The following is a 21,036-nucleotide window of genomic DNA, read 5'->3' as shown; positions in this document are numbered from 1 at the left end:
GATTAAGATCTGCTTCTTGGCTTAAAAAACAATTTGGGACCCTGAGCTACCCTATAGTAAATACATTTCTAGCGCACATAGTAGTAGGACAATTTTATTGACCTCAAAATGTCTGGAACTAATGACAGACCTAAGGCTACAATGCTAGATCTCAGTACTTTTTTTAAAAAATGAAATATTAAGACTACATATAAATGAACAAAACTACACCCATATCTCATTGCAATTGATAAGTTTCTCCAAATTCTAGTTGCCAAGGATATTGTCAAGGGTGAAGTAACAATCTTTCACTGTACTCGTTCTCATTAATCCTTAGAACTATCTTCATATATTCTCAAAAGCTCCTTTTTATGTGTGTGTGACTTTCTTATAAGGACCAACAGTTTAATGTTGAATATCATCAACAATATTGCTTGGCTTCTCCCTAATAGATACTTCATTAATAAATCAGGCGAACATAAGTATGCTACAGATAACATCTTATGGACTAGAGAAAGATGAAGGTTACATCAAAATAATCAAAAACATATTACTATACTAGTCTTTGTATTAACTTCGAACCCTTATGGCTTCATTTTGGGAATCTGGAAAAGATCCCTCAAATAGATTTCTCTTTAATATTGTTACATCATTTAAAGAATAATCTGTGACAAATATTTTCTTATATGCATAGGATTCCCTCTAGCAAAAATTCATGGATGCTGAATGAGTTCTACACTCTGACTGAAGGTTTTCTAGTATTTCTTCCTTTTCAGAATTGATCTCTAGCATGAAGTTTTTGGTGTTTAATAAGGTTTGAATGTCTGTTGAAGGTTTTCTTACAGTCCTTACATTTGAATGGTTTCTCTCCTGTATGAATCATCTGATGTCGAATAAGGGAAGAGCTGCGGTTGAAGGATTTTCCACAGTCAACACATTCATAGGAACTGTCTCCAGAATGGAGTCTTGGGTTTTTATTATTGTCTTCTCTCTTACACAAGGCTTTTCCACTTTTGTTGTCTTCATAAATCTTAGCCTTAGTATGAATTTTTTTATGTTTTATAAGGTTTGTATTTCGGTTGAACAATCTCCCACATTCACTGCATTTATAGGGTTTCTCTCCAGTGTGAATGATCTGATGTCGAATGAGGGATGAAGTCCGGCTGAAGGCTTTTCCACATTGATAACATTCATAGGAATTCACTGTTGTGTGACTTTTGGGGGGCTGAATAATATGTGTACTTAGATTCAAGGCATTTCCACATTCATTATATTCTAAATGTTTCTTACCCACTAATTCTGAATTGGATTTGAAATTAGTTTTAAACTTGTGTTCTTTTGTGAGACCCTTTCTCATAGGAATTCCCTGTTGTATATCCCATATAGAGTTAACTGAATTAAAGCTTTTCTTATTTTCAATACATTCAGAGTCTCCCTCCTCTGTGCAGAGAGTTTTATGAATAGAAGCCTCTTGCAGCAAACTTATGTTCCGATTTTTCTGGATTCCATGTAACCAATCCTCACTTTTCCAGTCTTCTAAGAAAGGATGTTCACTTTTGGTAAACCTTGTCATAATTACTCCATAGGATGATTCTTCTGTAGAAGCCCTCTGCTTTGGAACTGAATCTTGATCTTTTGAAACAGTTTCCATGTCTAAAAAGAAATACAAAATTAGATAAAAAGAAGTAAAACTGCTTAGTGAGGAAAGAGAAGCTAATTCACATAATGGTATATGTATGTATTGTTGGTCTTAAATGCAGAATGTAAATAAGAGGTGAGGATACTTATAGAAGGTAATTGAATAGAGGAGCCCAGTATTCATGTCCTCTTCCACAAAGAAAATCAAAGTTACCATGTATTTGTATTTTGAGGTGAATGACCATGGAAGAACACTGGAAATCAACAAGAGAGAGCTGGGATCTTGTAAGATTCAAAGACCTAGGTCAAGAACATAATAAGAGAAATTAAATACCTGGTCACATGCCATAGCTGGGGGAAAAAGTCTCCCTTTTGCAGGGTAAAGGTGAAAGAGTATCAGCAAACTTTTACCAGTGTAAATGCTTGGCAATTCCAGCTGCGATAGCAGCCTCACTTTGGATTGAATATCACCTAATCTCTCACCAAACCCTAGGTTGCTGTATCCAGGAGCCATCTTGAGAAAGGAGCTACTGTCTGAATTTGGAATGCTCTAGGGATCAGAAACCCCTACATGTTCCCTCTGGGACCCCACAGACATTCCACTTTTATCCCAAATCAGCCCCAGTGATACTGCCAAATTTGACAAATATTTATCAACTCAGCCTAATTAATCTAATTTTATATCAGAAATTATCATTTGCACCACAGCCAAGCTAGATGCTAGAGTATTAAATCAATCTATTGAATGGAGCCTAAGAATACAATGGGATTTTAATCCATTTTTCCTGTCTCTGCCTCACCAATGTATGCTGAGTGTGTGGGGGCTGGCCACATGTCATTTTAATATACAGATCTTCAGAGAAAAGAGAAGAACCACTTTCAAACCTGTACCCAATTTAGATGATGAGATTCTGAACTTTAAGTCTGATAATAAGAAGAGGTTCTTGGGGTCTTGGAAAAGAGTACATATATTTTACAAGGGGGAAGAGTATGGATGACTTGTGGACAGGACAGACTATGATAGAACAACATAGCTACACATTCTTTGCCACTTTTCTCATACACAAGTAGAGACTTGATCCTGTGTCAGCTTAGCAAACAGAAGATTGTAGAAGTGATATTATGCCACCTGTTGACCTAATCTTTAAAAGACTGATAGCTTCTGATTCCTCTCAGGACATTTGCTCTGAGAGAATATGGCCACTGTGCAAAGAGAAGCCCAAACCTCAAGGAGAAGCCATGATAGGTACTGTGTCCATCAGACCAACTATGTTCCCAGGGACAGTCAGTATCAACTTCCAATCATGTCATGTGCTATTTTGGGCATTCTATCTCATTAGAACCCCAAGACATTGCATCCCCAGCCAACATCACATGGAACATAAAAACTCAACTTAGAAAAAAATGGGAATAAAATGATTGTTTTGGGATTATTTGTTAGAAACCACAGATAACTAAAACAGTAATTGTTGTAGCAGTATTTAATAGTATCATTCATAATTGTATTTCCCTAAATAAATCTTTGTTGTTCTCATATTTGTACAACTCATTTTTCAGGTAACTTTTTCACTCCTTTTTTTTAATGTTTATTAGTTGCCAATGATTTTTATTTTTTATTATTTTTATTTATATGTGGTGCTTAGAATCAAACCCAGGGCCTCACATATGCTAGGCAAGCGCTCTACCACTGAGCCACAACCCCAGCTGCTTTCAATCCTATTTTTTAAAATTAGTTTCACGTAATAACTTTATCCTATGAAATCATCAGATAATGCTTGAGAAACTGGTACAACCTAAATATCCAATAGTGGTGGTAGGGGATGATTAAAAATATTATAACGTGTAAAGGAATGTTAAGTGTTAATCAGAAAACACATTTTCATAGTTTATTTGGTAAAATAGGTAACTGGTCATGATACAAAAGGTGAAAAGAACAGGATATAAAATGATATATTCCTGCTGAATTTTGGAAAAAATTTGAAAACTGTTCCATATTTTAGGAATAAAAGAAATTTTCAGAAACCACAGATCTGCATCACAAAGAAATGGCTTTAAAAAATTCAAACCAACATGTTAATATTGTGTAACTCTGGGGACTGAACTATATTCCTCTTTAATATAATCTTACAATAGTTTTACACTATTACAAAGTGTTAATAAGAAAAGATTATGATGTTGTTGGAGTTAAAGGACAAATTAAGAAGTTTTACAAAGAAGGAAAAGTGGATGATTACTAAAAGTCATTCTAGCATAAAGTGAAGTTTTATTTTCCTCAAAAGGAAGGATAACATTCAATGTTAGTTGACTAATGGTTGTTTATTTAGCAGTTACCATGTACCAGGCAATGTTCTAAGTATCAACTCATTTAATCCTCACAGTAATCTGGAGGGAGCTACTATTATTAACCTTTAAGTTATAGGTGAGAAAACCAGCACAAAGGTTGTCCCAAGCCACCCAGCTTGAAGTTGTGGTCCTACCCATGACAATATTTTGCCACACAGGAAAGAGAACCTGTGAATAAAAGGTAACAATGCTTTTTTAGGTAAAAATTTTGATTACACCCAGCTAATAATTCAAAGGCAGGTCACTATCTCTAGGTTTAATAAACCCTAGCTTCTTACAAATATATCATATCTGCCTGGTTCTTACCCCAAATGGTCCTTCTTGGGACTTCTCCCTCCATTATCCATCTTTCTTTCTTACTCTCCAATTTGGGGATCTCAACTGGTTTGGAAAGTGGATGAGCTGTGCATAGGAAAAATAAAAATGACAACAACAAAAAACATATAGACACTTAACACATTTTTATAGGGAAGAAAAGACAGTAGGTTAAGCTGCTGAAGGAGAAGGCCAGAAGAGCACCATGTCTGTATATTTCTGGCTGTACATAGAAGAGGACTTTCAACCACACAGAGTAGGAAAATGTGCTACTGAGCCCAAAGGATATTAGGAAACCTGAACCCAGACCCAAAGGAATATAAGGACTCTACCAGTTCGATAGCTTTTCACAGTAGAAAAAGAGATTACTAATAGAGTAAATAAATACATAGAAACCACCTTTATGCAATGAATGCAGGTTCCTATAGTTCTCCAGCATCACATCCCTGTAAAGGTTCTTTACAGCAGGGTCCAGTTGCCCCCACTCTTCCTTGGTGAATTCCACAACCACATCTTTGAATGTCAATGGTTCCTAAAACATTTAAGTTCCTTTTTAACCAAAGGTTACCCCAAAAAATATTACCACAAAAGGAATGAATTTGGAGAGAACAGGGAAGAAGTCAGACTATATAAGAAATAGGACGTTTAGGGTTCTAAGTGATGAATATGAAGTTGTAGCAAGGATCCATCAAAAATATATATATATATATATATATATATATATATGGAACAAAACATTACAGAGCACCAAGAATTTATATAAAAGTTTAGGATGGGAAGAGTTTCACGCAGATTCAAGGGGAAATTTGTAACAAAAATGTAGGCTCTGCTGAAAGAGATGGGATGTTTTCTCTAATTGAGAAATGTAGTCTAATTCCTTATCATTCAGGTGTCACAGCTCAATGTCACCCTGACAAGATTATCTGATAATGGATTTGTCTCTACTCCATCCTGTTTTTTTTTTTTTAACACTCCATTTTATTTGTTTATTTTTATGTGGTGCCGGGGATCGAACCCAGTGCCTCACACATGCTAGGTAAGTGCTCTACCACTGAGCCATAACCCTGGCCCCATTCTGTTTTTATTCTTCGTAAAAATTATTACTATTTGAAATACTATACTAGCTTGTGTTTACCTGCTACCTGTACTAGAATGTAATCTCCACAAAGTAGAGATTTTGTTTTATTTCCCAATCATATTCTCAAATATATGTTAGTGAATAAATTTACTCTCGTCTCTCTAGCACCCTCAACCTTGTCATTATTGGCAACTTTAGTCACATGGAATAAATCTCTTCCTTTCTCCTTCAGAGTCAGTCTGTCTACATTAATTCTGCCTAATTCTTCACCTTCTCTTCTTTCCATAACCCAACACAACCTGGCTTCTGTCCCTGTGCACATTAGTCTCTCCATGATAAGTAAACAGACACTGCTTAGGTTGTATTTTTTTTAATTTTTATTTATTTATTTATATGTGGCACTGAGAATCAAACCCAGTGCCTTACACATGCTAGGCAACCACTTTACCACTGAACCACAATCCCAGCCCCTAGGTTGTATTACTCTGACTTTTAAAAGCATTTTTTCCTTTAAATATTCTAGTACTTTGACCCTCAGTGATTCCATAGTTTCCTAATTTTCTTCTGTATCTTTGCTTTCAGTATCCTTTGAGGTTTCTTTTACTCCTGTATAATAAATGACATTGCTCAGGATTCTACTCTTGGACCCCCTTCATTTTTAATCCTAAACTTTCTATTTTAGGCTCTTTTGCTTTAATTATCATCTATCTTCTTGAGGGAACAGATGCACAAAGAATATGAGGCTAAAGAAAATATTTCCAGAGTGTATCACCAACTAAAATCAGTCCAATGTCCTGTGAAAGAATAAGAGACTAACGCCCTTGGATAGAACCATGTTTGAAAAAAGTTTAAAGATAAAAAGTAAAAGCAGGTCACATTTAAAAAGAGCATATATTTCTTTTTTTTTTTAAAGGTATTTGTGTCTCTCTTTTTTTTTAATATTTATTTTTCAGTTTTTGGCGGATACAACATCTTTGTTTGTATGTGGTGCTGAGGATCGAACCCGGGCCGCATGCATGCCAGGCGAGCGCGCTACTGCTTGAGCCACATCCCCAGCCCGAGCATATATTTCTAGCAAAGAGTAGAACCCTACTTCACCTGAGGCTTCCCTGTTAGTGAGTCAGCTTCCATGTTCTCCCTTGTGCTCCCATTTTGAAGGACACAGTTCTCTAAGGGTGTATCTGAGGAAGATGAAGGAAAATATTAGGGAGGAAGAGAAGTTTTGCCTGGGAGTAATGTTTAATGATTATAGTAGTAGTTTTAACATGTTAATCATAGGAATCATCTGAAGATCTTTGCAAATATAATTGGGCCCTACTAGCAATTAGAATCCCCAAGAGTAGAGGATAAGAGTATTGATTGTAACTTCTGAAAAATTCCAAAAGTGATTCTGATATATCATCAAGGGTTATGATCTACTAGATCAGAGCAAAGAGGGCCAAGATAGTATTTTCAGACCTTATTTGTTTATACCAGATTTAAAAAAAAAATAGCTTTGATCCTATCATTACTAAAACTTAACTAAGGCCTAGCTACCACAAGCTGCTAATTCCACTTGGAGCTAAAAATATTTTATTTAATCAATCACTCCTCCGCCATACTGAGGAAAATTCTATTTAAGAGTTGTTTTCTATTAAGCTGCATAGACGAGGCAGTCTGGTCACTTTGAAATACTGATTCTTTAAAGGAAACAATTTAATGAAACTAATTCTCTTCTCTAGCCCTTTGATAAGAAGTAGAATCATGGGTTACTAAAGTTTCTCCAGGATCCATGAGTTATATGGCAATCCTCAACTGTCAGACTACAGAGTTTTACTGGTCTGAGATGAAGTTTTCATTGATTTAGGGTGAAATGAGAAAAAAATAGAAACAATGTGGTAAGTTTGTTATAACTTTAAATTTATTCAATTTCAAGGGCTGTATTTTGATGTTAAAATGTCTTAGGTAATGATAATGGATTTTATTTTAACATATTGTTGAAAAAATAGAGTTGGCAATAGTAGCAATAATAATGTAATACAATCCACTATAAATTATGACCCCAACTCCCCTGAAACTGTTCAAACTAAAGCTTAAAATTCCTCCATAATTAACGATTTCACTAAATTTTCTTCAATACTTATTTTAATAGGAATTTTTTGTTGCACCACTGTTGAACATTTCAACAGAAAGAACATTTCTTTCTTGAAGACTTTTTTTTTAGCTCAAAAAACTAATCTTTCTTGGTTCTTTGTTTCATTATTCTTTTCTAGCCTGTTTACCTGGTGTGTGTTATTTTTCTCAGTTTAATTTATATCTTTTTTTCTAGATAATGACTGAATAGGACCATAATACCACGATGACCTTGGAAATAATTCCTTTTCAAATATCCAGTCAGTTGCTCATGTCTTATAAGGTCCAGATATTCACAATACTGGGCACACATCTTTTTAAGTTTCTTTTAATTTCTAAATACTTCTGCCCTCTTAGAAAAGTGGATTGTCTTATAGTTTCTCACAGTTTGAAATTTACTAATGACCTTAACATGGTAGGTTTAACATGGCCTCTATCCTCTGTACTTACTGTAATTGGTACTTACATCTGGACTAGCTCTTAAATATTGATGCTTCCTGAGGATTTGTATTTCTCCTACTTCTAGCTTAGCTCTATTTCCAAATCTTTCTGAATACTTTTTGTTGTAGCATTAACTACATACTGCTTTTAAATTGTGGATCGCCCACAGAAACCTCAAATTTAGCACATCACAATAATTAAATGTATTATCCTCTCCACACACAAAATTCAACACGCCATATCATTAATGCATTAACTTCTCCACACACAAAAAAATTCACTATTTCATTATTTCATTCATACTAGCCAGAGCACATTAGTATATATCAAACCTTATCCTACTCTTATATTTTACCTAGACGTAATTCTTTAGGCTTAAACTCTTCTGTATTGCTAATGTATCTGCATTCTCTAATACCTAATCTAGTACAACAATTTGTTTTCCTTTTTTTCAGAACACTCAGGTTCTATAGGTCTATCCATTTCATGAGAAGTTGGTATACATTTCCTATTCTAAAGGAATAGATAGAAATATTTTATGTTTTGCAGGCAATACTCTCTACTATAATTACTCAGGCCATAGCATGAAAGCAACATAGACAAAATGTAGGAAAATGGACATGGTTATGTTCCGATAAAATTTCATTTCTAAAAATATTTGGCTCGTGGGTCATATTTTTGCCAATCCCTGCTCCACATTCTTTTATTTTGGTACCAAGAATTGAACCACTGAGCCTCATCCCCAGCGCCCCACTCTTTTTTTTGAGACAGGGTCTTGCTAAATTGTGTAGGGGGGCCTTACTAAGTTGCTCAAGGCCAGCTTTGAACTTGTGATCCTCCTGCCTCAGTCTCTCAAGCCACTGGGATTACAGGTATGTACCACTGTACCTGGCTACATTTTTTAAAGGCAAACAAAACAGTGTTACTCCCCTACCCAATCTGTGTTCTAATGCTCTATTTCTATTGCTTACAGATTAAAGTTCAGGCTTGCTAGTGGAGTAACAGAAAATCCTAATAGAGTGATACAGAAAAGATAGTTTTTCTTAATACAGGAAGGCCAATTACTCAACCTAAAATTTTCTAAATTCTCACCTTTGTCTTTGAGTATTTCAATCACATCTTCTATGAGAGTCACCACATCTTTGCTGTTCTTGGGATGCTGTAAATTTATCCAAGCCCTGACTTCTTCAGGGAGGATTGTCCGGAATTGTTCCAGCACCAAAAGTTCTAGGATTTGCTCCTTTGAATGAATCTCTGGTCTCAGCCACTGACGACAGAGGTCCCAGAGTTTGCTCAGGGCTTCATGGGGTCCAGACCCTTCTGAATACTGGAAATGTCTGAATTTTTGACGAGACTCCTCAGAGTCATATGTTTCCATAGCAGTAAGGGTTTCCTGATGCCAAGACATATCTGTTCTTAGGACCTCACTTTTTTCATGCAGAGTCAAGTTTTGGGGTTTTAAGATAGCCACCAACTTGTTAAGAGGCTGAATCTTCCTGAATAGAATGCCTGCTGTAGTTCAAATCTGAGGATTCCAGTACTTTTTAGGTTTGGCTAAGCACCTGTTACTATAGGCAGTATGATTTGAACCAGGTTGTATCACAGTAAGAAGAGTTCCAGGAGCTTCAGTGTAGAAATCAGCTTCCCAAGAGACTGAAAAAAGAGAAATTTGACCCATAGATAGTAAACATTTATTAGCATGTTGTTGAAAGGTAAAATAGCATAAGTAAAAATTATTCTTAAAATTACCTTAAAAAATTATGGATTCTCTTTCATTTTTGTTTTCCTTTCTTAGAATAGGAAAATATGAGTATGTCTGCTCTCACAACTCCTATTTAATATAATACTTGAAATCTTAGCCTGAGAAATTTATCAATGGAAGAAAATAAAAGGGATACAAACAGGAAAGGAAGAACTCAAATTATCACTGCAGAAGATATGGTCCTATATTTAGAAGATGCATAAAAGCTCCAGAAGACTTTTAGAGCTAGTAAAGTATCAATATATAAAAATCAACATACAAAAAAATTAATTAATACACTAATAATGAATTCAGTGAAAAAGAAATCTGGAAAACAATTTCATTCACAGTAACCTAAAAAAAATAAATACAATTCCTAAGAATAAATCTAACAAAGGAGGTGGAAGACCTCGACAATAAAAATTATAGAGTACTGAACAAAGAAATTGAAAGACCTCCCACGTTCATGGGTAGGCAAAATTAATAGTTAAAATCGCCATATCACCAAAAGTGATCTACAGATTCAATACAACCTCCATCAAAATATCAATGGCATTCTTTATAAAACTGCATAGTACTGGCATAAAAACAGACACATGTATCAATGGAACAAAAAAGGGACTCAGGAACAGACATACTCATTCGATCCTTGACAAAGGTGCCAAAAACATACATTGGAGAAAAGACAATCCTTTTAACAAATGGTGCTAGAAAAACTGGTTATCCATATGTAGAAAAATGAAACTATATCCATATCTCTCACTTGCACAAGAGTCAACTTGAAGTGGATAAGGACGTAGGAATTAGACCAGAAACTTCACAACTGCTGGAAAAAAAAATGTAGGGTCAACATTCCAATATACTGGCCCAGGCAACAATTTTCTCAAAAGGACTGCTAAAGCTTAATTAGGAAATTGGATGGCACCAAATCCAAAAGCTTCTGTATAGCAAATGAAACAAGAGTATGAAGAGAATGGAAGAAAATCTTTGCAAGCTATTCTTCCAGCAGAGGTTTAACATCCATAATATATAAATAACTCAAAAAACTTAACAGCAACTCCCCCTATAACTCAACCAATAAATGCCCAGACTAAACAGACCTACTTCTCAAAAGAAGAAATACAAATGGCCAACAAATAAACATGTTCAAAATCTTTAACAATCAGGGAAATGCAAATCAAAACTACATTATGATTTCATCTTCCTCCAGTTATAAGGGCAGCCTTTAAGAATATAAATAACAAATATGAGAGAATGTGAGGAAAAAGAAATACTTCCACATTATTGCTGGGATGATAAATTAGTACAACAACTATGGAAATCAGCACGGAAGTTCCCTAAAAGGCATGGAACCACACATAACCCAGCTATACTATAGTGATACATGCATACCCAAGTTTATAATAGCACATTTCACAAGCCACATTATTGGACCAGTCTAGGTGTCTGTCAATGAATAAATGGATAAAGAAAATGTGGTACATATGTATAGTTAAGTTTTATTCAGCCATAAAGAATGAAATTATATCATTTTTAGAAAAATGGGTGAAACTTTAAAGCATTAAATTAAGTGAAATAAGTAGAACTCAGAAAATCAAGCAAGGGTCCTATGCTTTACCTTTTATGTGGAAGCTACAGAGGAACAAGGAAAAAAAAAAAAAACCAGGGGGGTAAGTGGGTGTTTCGTGAAAACAGAAGACAGACCAGTAGAAAGAATTAAGCAGACCAGGGAGAGGAGGGTAGAAAAGGAAAAGGGAGATACTAGGAAATGAAACTATTGTGTGTACATGTGAATATGTAACAACAAATTCCACTATTAAGAATAATTATAATGCACCAGTAGAAAAAATATAGGTTAAAAAAAAGGCAAATACACTTTCTCTGCCCCTCAAACACAACCCCACAAGACAGAGAAACAAATATAGATAAATGACATCTCAAAACAAGTGATAAAAGAAATGGTACCTTGATCTTAAAAAAAACTCATAATTTGATTGAAATTAGATTGATTCTATAGAAGATAACAATTCGTTAAAAAAACTGAGCAAAACAAATTTTCAGGCAGGATATTAAGGTTAAGGCTTCAGAATAGATAGATGTCATCCTAATCTCTTATTAAAATACCAATGAGGGACTGGGGTTGTGGCTCAGAGGTAGAGCGCTTACCTCACACTAGGGAGGCCCTGGGTTCAATCCTAAGCACCACATAAAAATAAATAAATAAAATAAAGTTATTGTGCCTACAACTAAAAAATAAATATTAAAAAAATACCAATGAAGTTATATGAGTGAAAAACTGGCAAAATAGCACTAGAAATGAAGACACTGACACAATTATTAAAATATACTAGGAAAAAAATCCATGAACCATTTAATTATTAGGGATAAATTAAAAAGTGAATTCCCAGACTGTAATTTACATTTGTTTAGACTTAACAAGGGGCCAGACTGCAATGCCCACCAAGGGGTCTTAGGCTCAACTAAACATTTAGACTCACAAACGTTATCACAGGTCACATTTAGTTCCAATTTACTCAAAAGGTAAAAGCTTGGTAGCAGAGGAGTAAAAGAGATTTTTTTTTTCCAGTGACAGTACTCAAGAGTACACCTCAAGTACAAAGGAGATAGGACTCACATAGGTCACACAGGAAGCACCTTGGCTAAAAAGCCTTACTCACAGGAGCCAAAATCTCCTATAACAACTCTCTGAGCCTCAAATAACCTGCCAAACAATAGGAGTGACTTCATTCAGGGAAGACCAGATACAGCTTTTTATTTGATTTATAGTTCCCCTAATCCAGATGCAATCTATCATTCAAGGGGTCATTTTTATTATATCTTTTAGGCCAGGGGTTCTCAACCAGAGGAGATTTTGTCACCAGGGTATATTTGGCAATGTCTAGAAACAGTTTTGATTGCCACAGTTGTAGGTTGTTACTGTCAGCTAGGTCAGCTAGTGGGCCGAAGCCAGGAATTCTATTAAATATCCTCCAATGCATCAGACAGTTCCATATAGCAAAGAATTATCTAGCCCCAAATAACCATAATTCTAAGATTAAGAAATTTTGCTATAGGACTAGACTACATACTTTGGAATCATATCAATATGAGTTTAAATTCCAGCTGTACTAGTTATGACATGTACAAACTTGAGCAAATTATTCGAACTCAAGTTTTTTTTCTCACCTGTACAATGGATAACAATATCTATCTGATTGAATTATAAGGATTAAAATAATTCTCATCTCTCTTCTTGGCACATGTAAGTGTTGCCCTGGCAATGCCCACCTCAACAGATCATTATTCAACATAAATAAAAGATTAGAGAATAGGGGAACTACAAAAGACAGCCAGAAGGGTGAGAGGACTCACTATACTTAAAAAAAGGGTGAGAACACATTTGAGAATATGACTTTCTGTTAAAAGTTTGGAAATGAGTGTAATCTATGAGGTCAAAGACAAAGAAAACATACAATGTTCCATTCTAGTTAATATAAAGATTTCCTACGGGGGTGGAGGTTAACAATTCTGATAGTAGTATATGTGTATATTGGAAATAAATAGGAAGGAGATGGTAGAAGACCATTTTCATGTTTAAGTAGGAATTTGCAAATAATCAAGGGATAGAGCCTAGGGTGATTCATCAGGTAACTAATTAGAATTGGAGACATAATTATGAATTTGTGATTAGCATAACTTAGATGAAGATGGTTACATATATAGAAATATTTACAGATATATGTATATATACAGCCTAGTATAAACACACACATGTCCTTTCTCTTGGAGCTGAATAAGCCTAGAAACAAGGATACTCTTCCCAGATTTTGGTTTCTTTCTTTTCTTTTCTTTTCTTTTTTGAGAGAGAGAGAGAGAGAGAGAGAGAATTTTTTAATATTTTTTTTTTTTTTTTAGTTTTCGGTGGACACAACGTCTTTATTTGTATGTGGGGCTGAGGATAGAACCCAGGCTGTACGCATGCCAGGTGAGCGCTCTACGGCTTGAGCCACATCCCCAGCCCCCCAGATCTTGATTTCTAATACAGTTCTCCGATAATAAGAACCAGGGCTTCTTGGAGAAATGGCTGATTTCGGACTGGATATATAAGATGCAAATGGAGCATCTCGAAGTGCCATAAAGAGCAGCTCAAAAGTAAAACAAACCACAAACATTTATTGGAGTATGTCAAAGATAAATCAGTTAAATGAAAGAGTTCCCAGAGGCCAAAGTAGAATTATATGAGCAAGAAATTAAAAACTGGATTACAACTCAAAACTATAAAAACACCCATAAGCCATAATGCTATAAATAAAAACTTAATGAATGAATAATTGAGGGAGAAAAGATACATCTTCTAAGTAGAAGAATTGCAAATAATTTTTGCAGATAGCCATCCAAGAGATAAAATGTAACTTTTCCAACTCTTATGTGTGGGCTATACACAGTGATTTCCTTCCTAAGAGTATAGTATGGAATAGGAGAAAAGTATATTTACAGTAGAAAAATCTGACAAATACTATACCTTAGTCAGTTGGTTAACACCAACAGTAATAAATCATGTTGAGAGCATGCACTCGTGACAATGTGATGAAAACGACATTTTGCCTCTGTGATCTTCCTACTCCAAACCCATAACCACATCTACTTATGAGAAAAAGGTCAGACAAATCCCAACAAATGGGCAGCTTATACAATATTTGACCAGTACTCAAAACTATCAAAGTCATTAAAAAAAAAAAAAAGATCTGGACAACTGTTATAGCCAAGAGGAGCCTGAGGAGACATTACAATCAAAAGTAATGTAGTATCCTGGATCAATAAAAAAATTTTTTAAAAGACCTTAAGTAAAAACTTAAAAAATCTGAATAAAATGTCCCCTGCCTCCTCTCCTCTGTGAATGTAAGTTCCCAAATGGATTCCCCACAATAAGCAGAAAACCATGGATGGAGGCAACTGTCTTCTGGTTTGAAAGAGCCTATCCAGGTGGCCAAGGCTTAAGAAGAAGAGGATAATCGTGTCCTTTCTGGGCCATTTTTTGGTCTTACCCAACAGGCAATCACTTCAGCCACCCCCAAATAAGTCCTTCCTGCAATGAAGCCCTCCAGAGTATTCCCAAGCACCTCCAATCTTTAACAAAAATCCATCTTGCACCTGCGGAAGCCAATAATTAAGAAAGACTGAAATCTGCCACACTTGTTGACATCCATCACCTTCCTGATCAGGCCTTCTTAAAACTGATTTTAGTTTGTGCAATTATATTGTCTCAGGCCACCAAGAACTTCTAGATGGTAAGTTGTCTACCTGTTCTAAAATGACATTACTTAGTCGACCACCTCATGAGGACATAGGATACAAAAAGGTTGCAGTTAACTCAGCCAAGTGCTCTGTAGGTGAAAAGCTGCTTAGAGGACTTGTGGTCCCACCTGATAGAGAAGATAAATTTGAAATACAATCCAGCTCAAAAAACAAAAACAAAAACAAAACTCAACCTAACCAATCAACCAACAAAACCCCACAATGCTTGAGAAAAAAGAATAAAGAAGATCTCTCACATTTAATTTATGGCTGGCAGAAAAGTCCTGAAGAGGTATAATTAAGTACCAGGAAACAAATGAACTAGGAGTCTAGGTACTTTTTAAATTAACAGAGAGAAAGAGAGGGAGAGAGGAAGAGAGGAAGCGAGAAAGCTCACATACTCTATATGTCATATGTACAAAGGAAAACAAAAACCAAGGTGCTAATAATAAGGATACCCATTCCTAACAATAAATGTACTGGGTTAAAATTCAAACTCAACCACATAAAAACTTGAAATATCCAAAATAAGTGAATTCTAAAACTGAGGGTGGGGAAGGAATGATCTAGAAAATACCAGGCAAATACATAATAATAAAAATTATGCAGCAATATAGTGAATTAAAATATATAATGAATTGAGGGCTGGGATGTAGCTTAGGGATACAAAGCACTTGCCTAGCATGTGTAAGGTCCTGAGTTCCACCTGCAATAACACACACACACACACACACACACACACACACAAATGAATAGCACAAATGCATTAGACAAAAAGAAAAATGTATCAAACAACATACTTGAAGCATATTTATAGCAAAATCCTGAGAAAGCAAGAAATGAAATCACCAATGATAGAATAGAAACAGATTAGGCAATGTTCTAAATCCCTAATAGATAACATAAATTGCTAGTACAGTAGATCTAAGTAATATGCTTAGTTTAATAAGTATGTAAAATCAGATAGAATGAAGTTTCTATTGAAGCACCTATGGGAACATTTACAAAAGTTATTACTGGGCTACGAAAAGAAAATCTTCAATAAATAGAAAAGTAGACAATAGTAGAGACATTTATTTAATGCAAACTTAGAATTAACTTATTAATTGGAAAACTGGAAAAATTAAATTACTTTGAAATTTAAAGTTTTGCTTCTAAAACTAACTATCAAAAGTACAATGGTAAAAAAAAAATAAAATTTAAAGATAATGCTTTTGCACATCAAAATCTAATGGTAAAAAAAGCCTTACAATTAATTAAGCAAGAATAAGATGAATTAAATATTCAACTCGCAAAGTGAAAAGAAGCAACAAAAAGGACTGAAGGGAATTTATCAGTTAAAAAGAAATTAATGAATTAGTGTAAAAAATTACAGAGACAGGATGTTGAGGATGATATGCTTGCATTTACGATTTCTGAGAACAGCTTAAACCGTCAGTAAGCAACAAACACTAGAATAAGCAAAACCAAAGACCGTTAGGTTTAAACTTAAATTATTGAACAAAGAACTCTGAGGATAACCTTGAAACTCACAATAAAGACAATGAACCAATACCACTGCAACGGAGGGGCTAGGACGCGCAGGAGACAGGAACCTGGAGGGTTGGATTATATAACCAGGTGAAACAAGTTGGATGGATTTTATGGCTTCGTGGATCTTGAGCAGCCACTAATTATGGGGAAACGGTAGTACCTGTCTGTGAAGAGGCAGTACTGTCTGTCTCGTTTTTAATCGAACAAGTCATAAGGCAGGCAGCTTAAGGTAAGAAGAACCTTGAGATTAGCTCAGGTAAAGAACAGAGGGCGGTTCCAAAACGGAACGTCTAAAATACGTAAGGTACCGGGAAGATTTAGAAATCGGGGGTGGTTAGGATTGATTGAATTGCAATATAAAATGAAATTAATCAAAAGAAAACTCGTTACTATTTGCCCGAGGCATCTATACCAGCTATTCCATAACCGGCTGACTGGTGAACTATTTATCAGGTTACGTTTCTTAAGACTGACCCGGAAAAAGGGCCAGCAGTGAAGTTGAGTCCCTGGTTTAGCAGAACTGGATCTAAAACCCAGCCAATCTTTTCCCTCTGCGAACCCCCTTTATCTCGCTCTCTAACGCATGTCTTAAGCCTTTCCGAAGCCTTCGCTTACATTCCCTGTTAGCCCGCGCGCACCTCCAGGATCCGGGGCAGAGACCGTCGAGGGCGGGGTGGGAAGCCGGCAAATGCCAAGGAGCTCAGAACTGCGTGTTCCGCCAGGACCTCCTCAAACAGGATTTCCGGAAGATACTTGCCAGCACCGCATCTATCCAGGGCTCCCTTTAGTCAGGCTTTGTACTGATCCTAGTAGATTCGCAGACGTCGCCGTCCTGCCCGTGCGTATCGCAGGCGGTGGTAATCACGCGGGAATTAAGAACCCCTAGCTTCCCTCCCTTCTTGTAACTCACAACCGCCTCTGAAGTGCTGGCACGCACGCGCACCGGCTGTGGAACCAAGGCCCAGAAGCCCCCGCGGCTCTGGTCTGAAAGTGGAAAGGTACCTTTCCGGCCCCGCCCCTTCCACAGGCCCCGCCCACTCCGTAGACTTTCGACCTTAGAGCAGCCGACCAATTTATGCTACTCTGGGAGAAATGCGTGGAAACTTCTGGCGACTCCCTACCTTTCCCTGAAAAGTGACCAAAACCTTCCTTCTGCCCCACAACCCAGGCTCCATTTACCTGGAACCAGAAAACAGTGACATAATATCCACGAGATATATCTTGTATATTCGCATGGTCTTCGTTGATTTGTCGATTCACTCATTCATTCACTCATTTGGTTTTCATCCAGGTAAAAGCTCTTGTTGATCTGAGCTCAGTTTTGGCTTGTTGGGTGTGAGATTCTTTGTGATATCCAAGAAGGGCAGTCAGTTAGGCATTTGGATTTAAACTCGTCTGGAGTTAGAGAAGTCAAGGGCAAGACTTGTAAAATCGGAGTCAATTCTTGTTTGGCAGAAATGAACACTATTAATGAGAATAAGATTGGAGAGAGAAGGGGAGGTAGAAGAGGAGCAAAGATTGGCCTCTAGGAATATCAGTAACATTGGTTGGAACAGGAAGATGTGCCTGCAAAAAGAAGAGGAGGATCAATCCCAGATGTGGGAGGAAATCTAGATGTAGAAATGCAAAAAAAAGGGAAAGTGTGTGTCATAAAGGAGGGAATGCTCAGCAGTATCAATGACATGATAATATGATTAATACTTGAGTAGATGCATGTGTCTGGTGTTGTAAGAGTAGAAAAAAAGAACTCAAAAGTCAGGGAAGACTTCCCACTTAGCTTTAAATCTAGACAATGAATTGACTAAGGTAAAACAAGATGGGAATTTGGATTTGTTTGCCAACCCACTTTGGACTTCTCAGTACCATAAGTAAACACAGATGTCACTCATTTAGTCATCATGGCATCATCATAACATTGAAGATATTCCCAAAGTTACTGAAATTGAAAGATGGTAAAGCTTGAGTTCAAGTTCAGATCATTTTATATTTTCCCTACTGATACCATTCTGTACTTCATGATTTAGATGGCCATTATTAATAAAATATACAGAATTGTGGAATAGTATTTTCTAAAATTAGAGTATGTGGTGTGACATGAATTGTTTGTGAAGGGGTTGATCTCTATGAAAGTCATAGCTAGACAAAAAAAATTTTTGACTTGCCAATGTTGCCAGTAAACAAGCTAAAGCATCAGATACAGTCAATTAAAAGGCAGGGAGAAGGAAAAGGCACACAGTAGGAGGGAGAATAACCAGCTTTCTTCCAATATCTCCTCTAAGAGTGGTGTTTCTGACCAGATTATCCTTAAAAGTCCACTGAAGCTTTGACCTTGCTCTCTATTTGAACAAGGGTTATTTTCAAGTTGCAGTCATGTGACAGCCCAGTTATTTTTTTTTTTTAATGGCACGATTTTAAAAGGTTTCTCTTAATATATGATTAATTACAAAGGTGAAAACCCCTGAAGAAATGTGGAATTATAAGGTGGGTTGAATTGTTTGCTACACTTACTATTCCATTCTATCATCATGAAATTCATCACTTCTAGATTAGAAACTGTATTTTAGATAAAAAAATATAGATAAAACCTGAACTGACCCAAGCCAATGGTTTTCTTAGATCACTAATTCATTCAGCATGTTTTTATTGAGAATCTTATAGTGTGGCAGATATTATACTAGCCATTGGAATGTACTAGTAAACACAACCAGAAGAAGGCTGCCTTACCGAATCAAAAAATTGAGAAGGTAGAGAATTCCATATAACCTGCAACCAGTTTTTCCTATTATTGTTATCTTTCATTATTATGAAAGATGCTACATTTGCTACAATTAATAACGTTGATAACCCTATTATTACCCAAAGTCCAAACATACTTCGTTCATACTTAGTTTGTTTTTTTACCATTTGTACTTCTGCTACAGGATTCCACCTAGGATAGCCATTACATTTAGTTGTTGTGTGTTTTTCGGCTTCTCTGGGTTGTGATAATTTCTCAGACTTTCCTTTTTTTTTAATAATCTTGACAGTTTTGAGTGCCTCTGGTCAGGTATTTTGCTGACATCTACCTGACATTTTACTCATGGATTATATAAATTTGGGGGATGAAGATCATAGGGATAGAGTGTCATTTTCATCACATCATATTAAAGGTACATTTTATCAACATCACTAATTGTCGTTGGTTTGATCTTAATCACCTGGCTAATGTAGCATTTGGCAGCAATTCTTTTTCTTTCTTTCCTGAAGTTGTAGCGGATGTAGTAATATCCAGTTTTCAGGCTTAGGAGAATCAGATGCTCTAGCAACAGTCTCCTATTGGCAGTGTAAATAGTGCCATCTAGTGCTGAATGACAATTTCTACATCATATACAATCAGAAAAAAGAGAAGTTATACTCCATTTATATATGATGTGTCAAAATGCATTCTACTGTCAGATATAACAAATGAGAACAAATGTTTAAAAAAGAAGAAAAATCTCCAAGTAGAGGGGTTGGCATTGTGGCTCAGCAGTGGAGCGCTCGGCTAGCACATGTGAGGCCCTGGGTTCGAGCCTCAGCACCACATAAAAATACAATAAAGATATTGTGTTCATCTATAACTGAAAAATAAATATTAAAAAATTAAAAAGGTGCGGTTTTGGAGCAATCCGGAATGGCTACTCTGATCTTTGTTGATAAGGAAAATGGAGAACCTTGTACTTGTGTGGCTCCTAAGGAGGTGCTGAAGCAGGCGGGGGTGGGGGGGGTGGGGGGGGTGGGGGGGGAGGGTGGGAGTGCCTGGGCCTGTTAAAGCCTTAGATGGGAGGTCTCAGGTTTCAATACCACTTGTTGGCAAAACATTTGATGGTCCACCAGCCGTACCTAAAACTGTCAGAAAGGCTTTGGGAACTGTCAACAGAGCTACAGAAAAGACAGTAAAGACCAATGCACCCCTCAAACAAAAACAACCAACCTTCCCTGCCAAAAAGATGACCGAGAAGACTGTTAAAGCAAAAAGCTCTGGTCCTGCCTCCGATGAGACCTATCCAGAAATAGAAAACTTCTTTCCCTTCAATCCTTTAGATTTTGAGAGTTTTGACCTGCCTGAGGAGCATCAGATTGCTCACCTCCCCTTGAGTGGAGTGCCTCTCATGATCCTTAATGAGGAGAGAGGACTTGAAAAGCTGTTGCAGCTGGGCCCCCCTTCGCCTGTGAAGATGCTGTCGTCATCATGGGCATCTGATCCGCTGCGGTCCCCTTCAAGCATTCTGTCAGCCCTGGATGTTGTCTTGCCACCCATTTGTTATGACATGGATATTTAAATTTCTTAGTGCTTTCTAGTTTGTTTGTGTTAATAAAGCATTTGTTTAACAGGCAAAAAAAAAAAAAATTAAAAAAAATCTCCAAGCAGAAAACCACACTATTAACTGTTTGAAATACTACATGTTTAATTATAACATATTCTTGAAACACATGAAACAGTTTGCAGGTATTAAACTTAATTTGAGCTTTAAAAATACAACAAATTTTTCTTTGGTTTAAAAATAAATCCTTAGTATATCAAACACATAAAGACATCTTT

At 36.3% G+C, this 21,036-nt stretch overlaps 1 protein-coding gene and 1 pseudogene across 2 annotated transcripts; one reads left to right on the top strand and one right to left on the bottom strand.

Moving 5' to 3' along the window:
- Positions 1-305: 305 nt before the first annotated feature.
- ZNF215 (zinc finger protein 215) lies at positions 306-17,337 on the bottom strand. The gene is made up of 6 exons (XM_081272658.1): positions 17,114-17,337; positions 8,999-9,559; positions 6,452-6,534; positions 4,675-4,807; positions 4,267-4,362; positions 306-1,632 (listed from the first exon to the last, which is right to left on the bottom strand). Exons 2-6 carry the CDS (start codon positions 9,312-9,314, stop codon positions 752-754), a joined length of 1,509 nt encoding a protein of 502 aa, XP_081128784.1. The 5' UTR covers positions 9,315-9,559; positions 17,114-17,337; the 3' UTR covers positions 306-751.
- A 2,790-nt stretch (positions 17,338-20,127) lies between these two features.
- LOC308642334 (securin-like) lies at positions 20,128-20,814 on the top strand (annotated as a pseudogene). Its single transcript has one exon. The product of its transcript is annotated as a securin-like (transcript).
- Positions 20,815-21,036: the final 222 nt, after the last annotated feature.

This window comes from Spermophilus citellus (genome assembly GCF_964194105.1).
Source record: "Spermophilus citellus genome assembly, chromosome: 2".
Lineage (NCBI taxonomy): Eukaryota > Metazoa > Chordata > Mammalia > Rodentia > Sciuridae > Spermophilus > Spermophilus citellus.
This window is presented reverse-complemented; position numbering and strand designations above follow the sequence as displayed.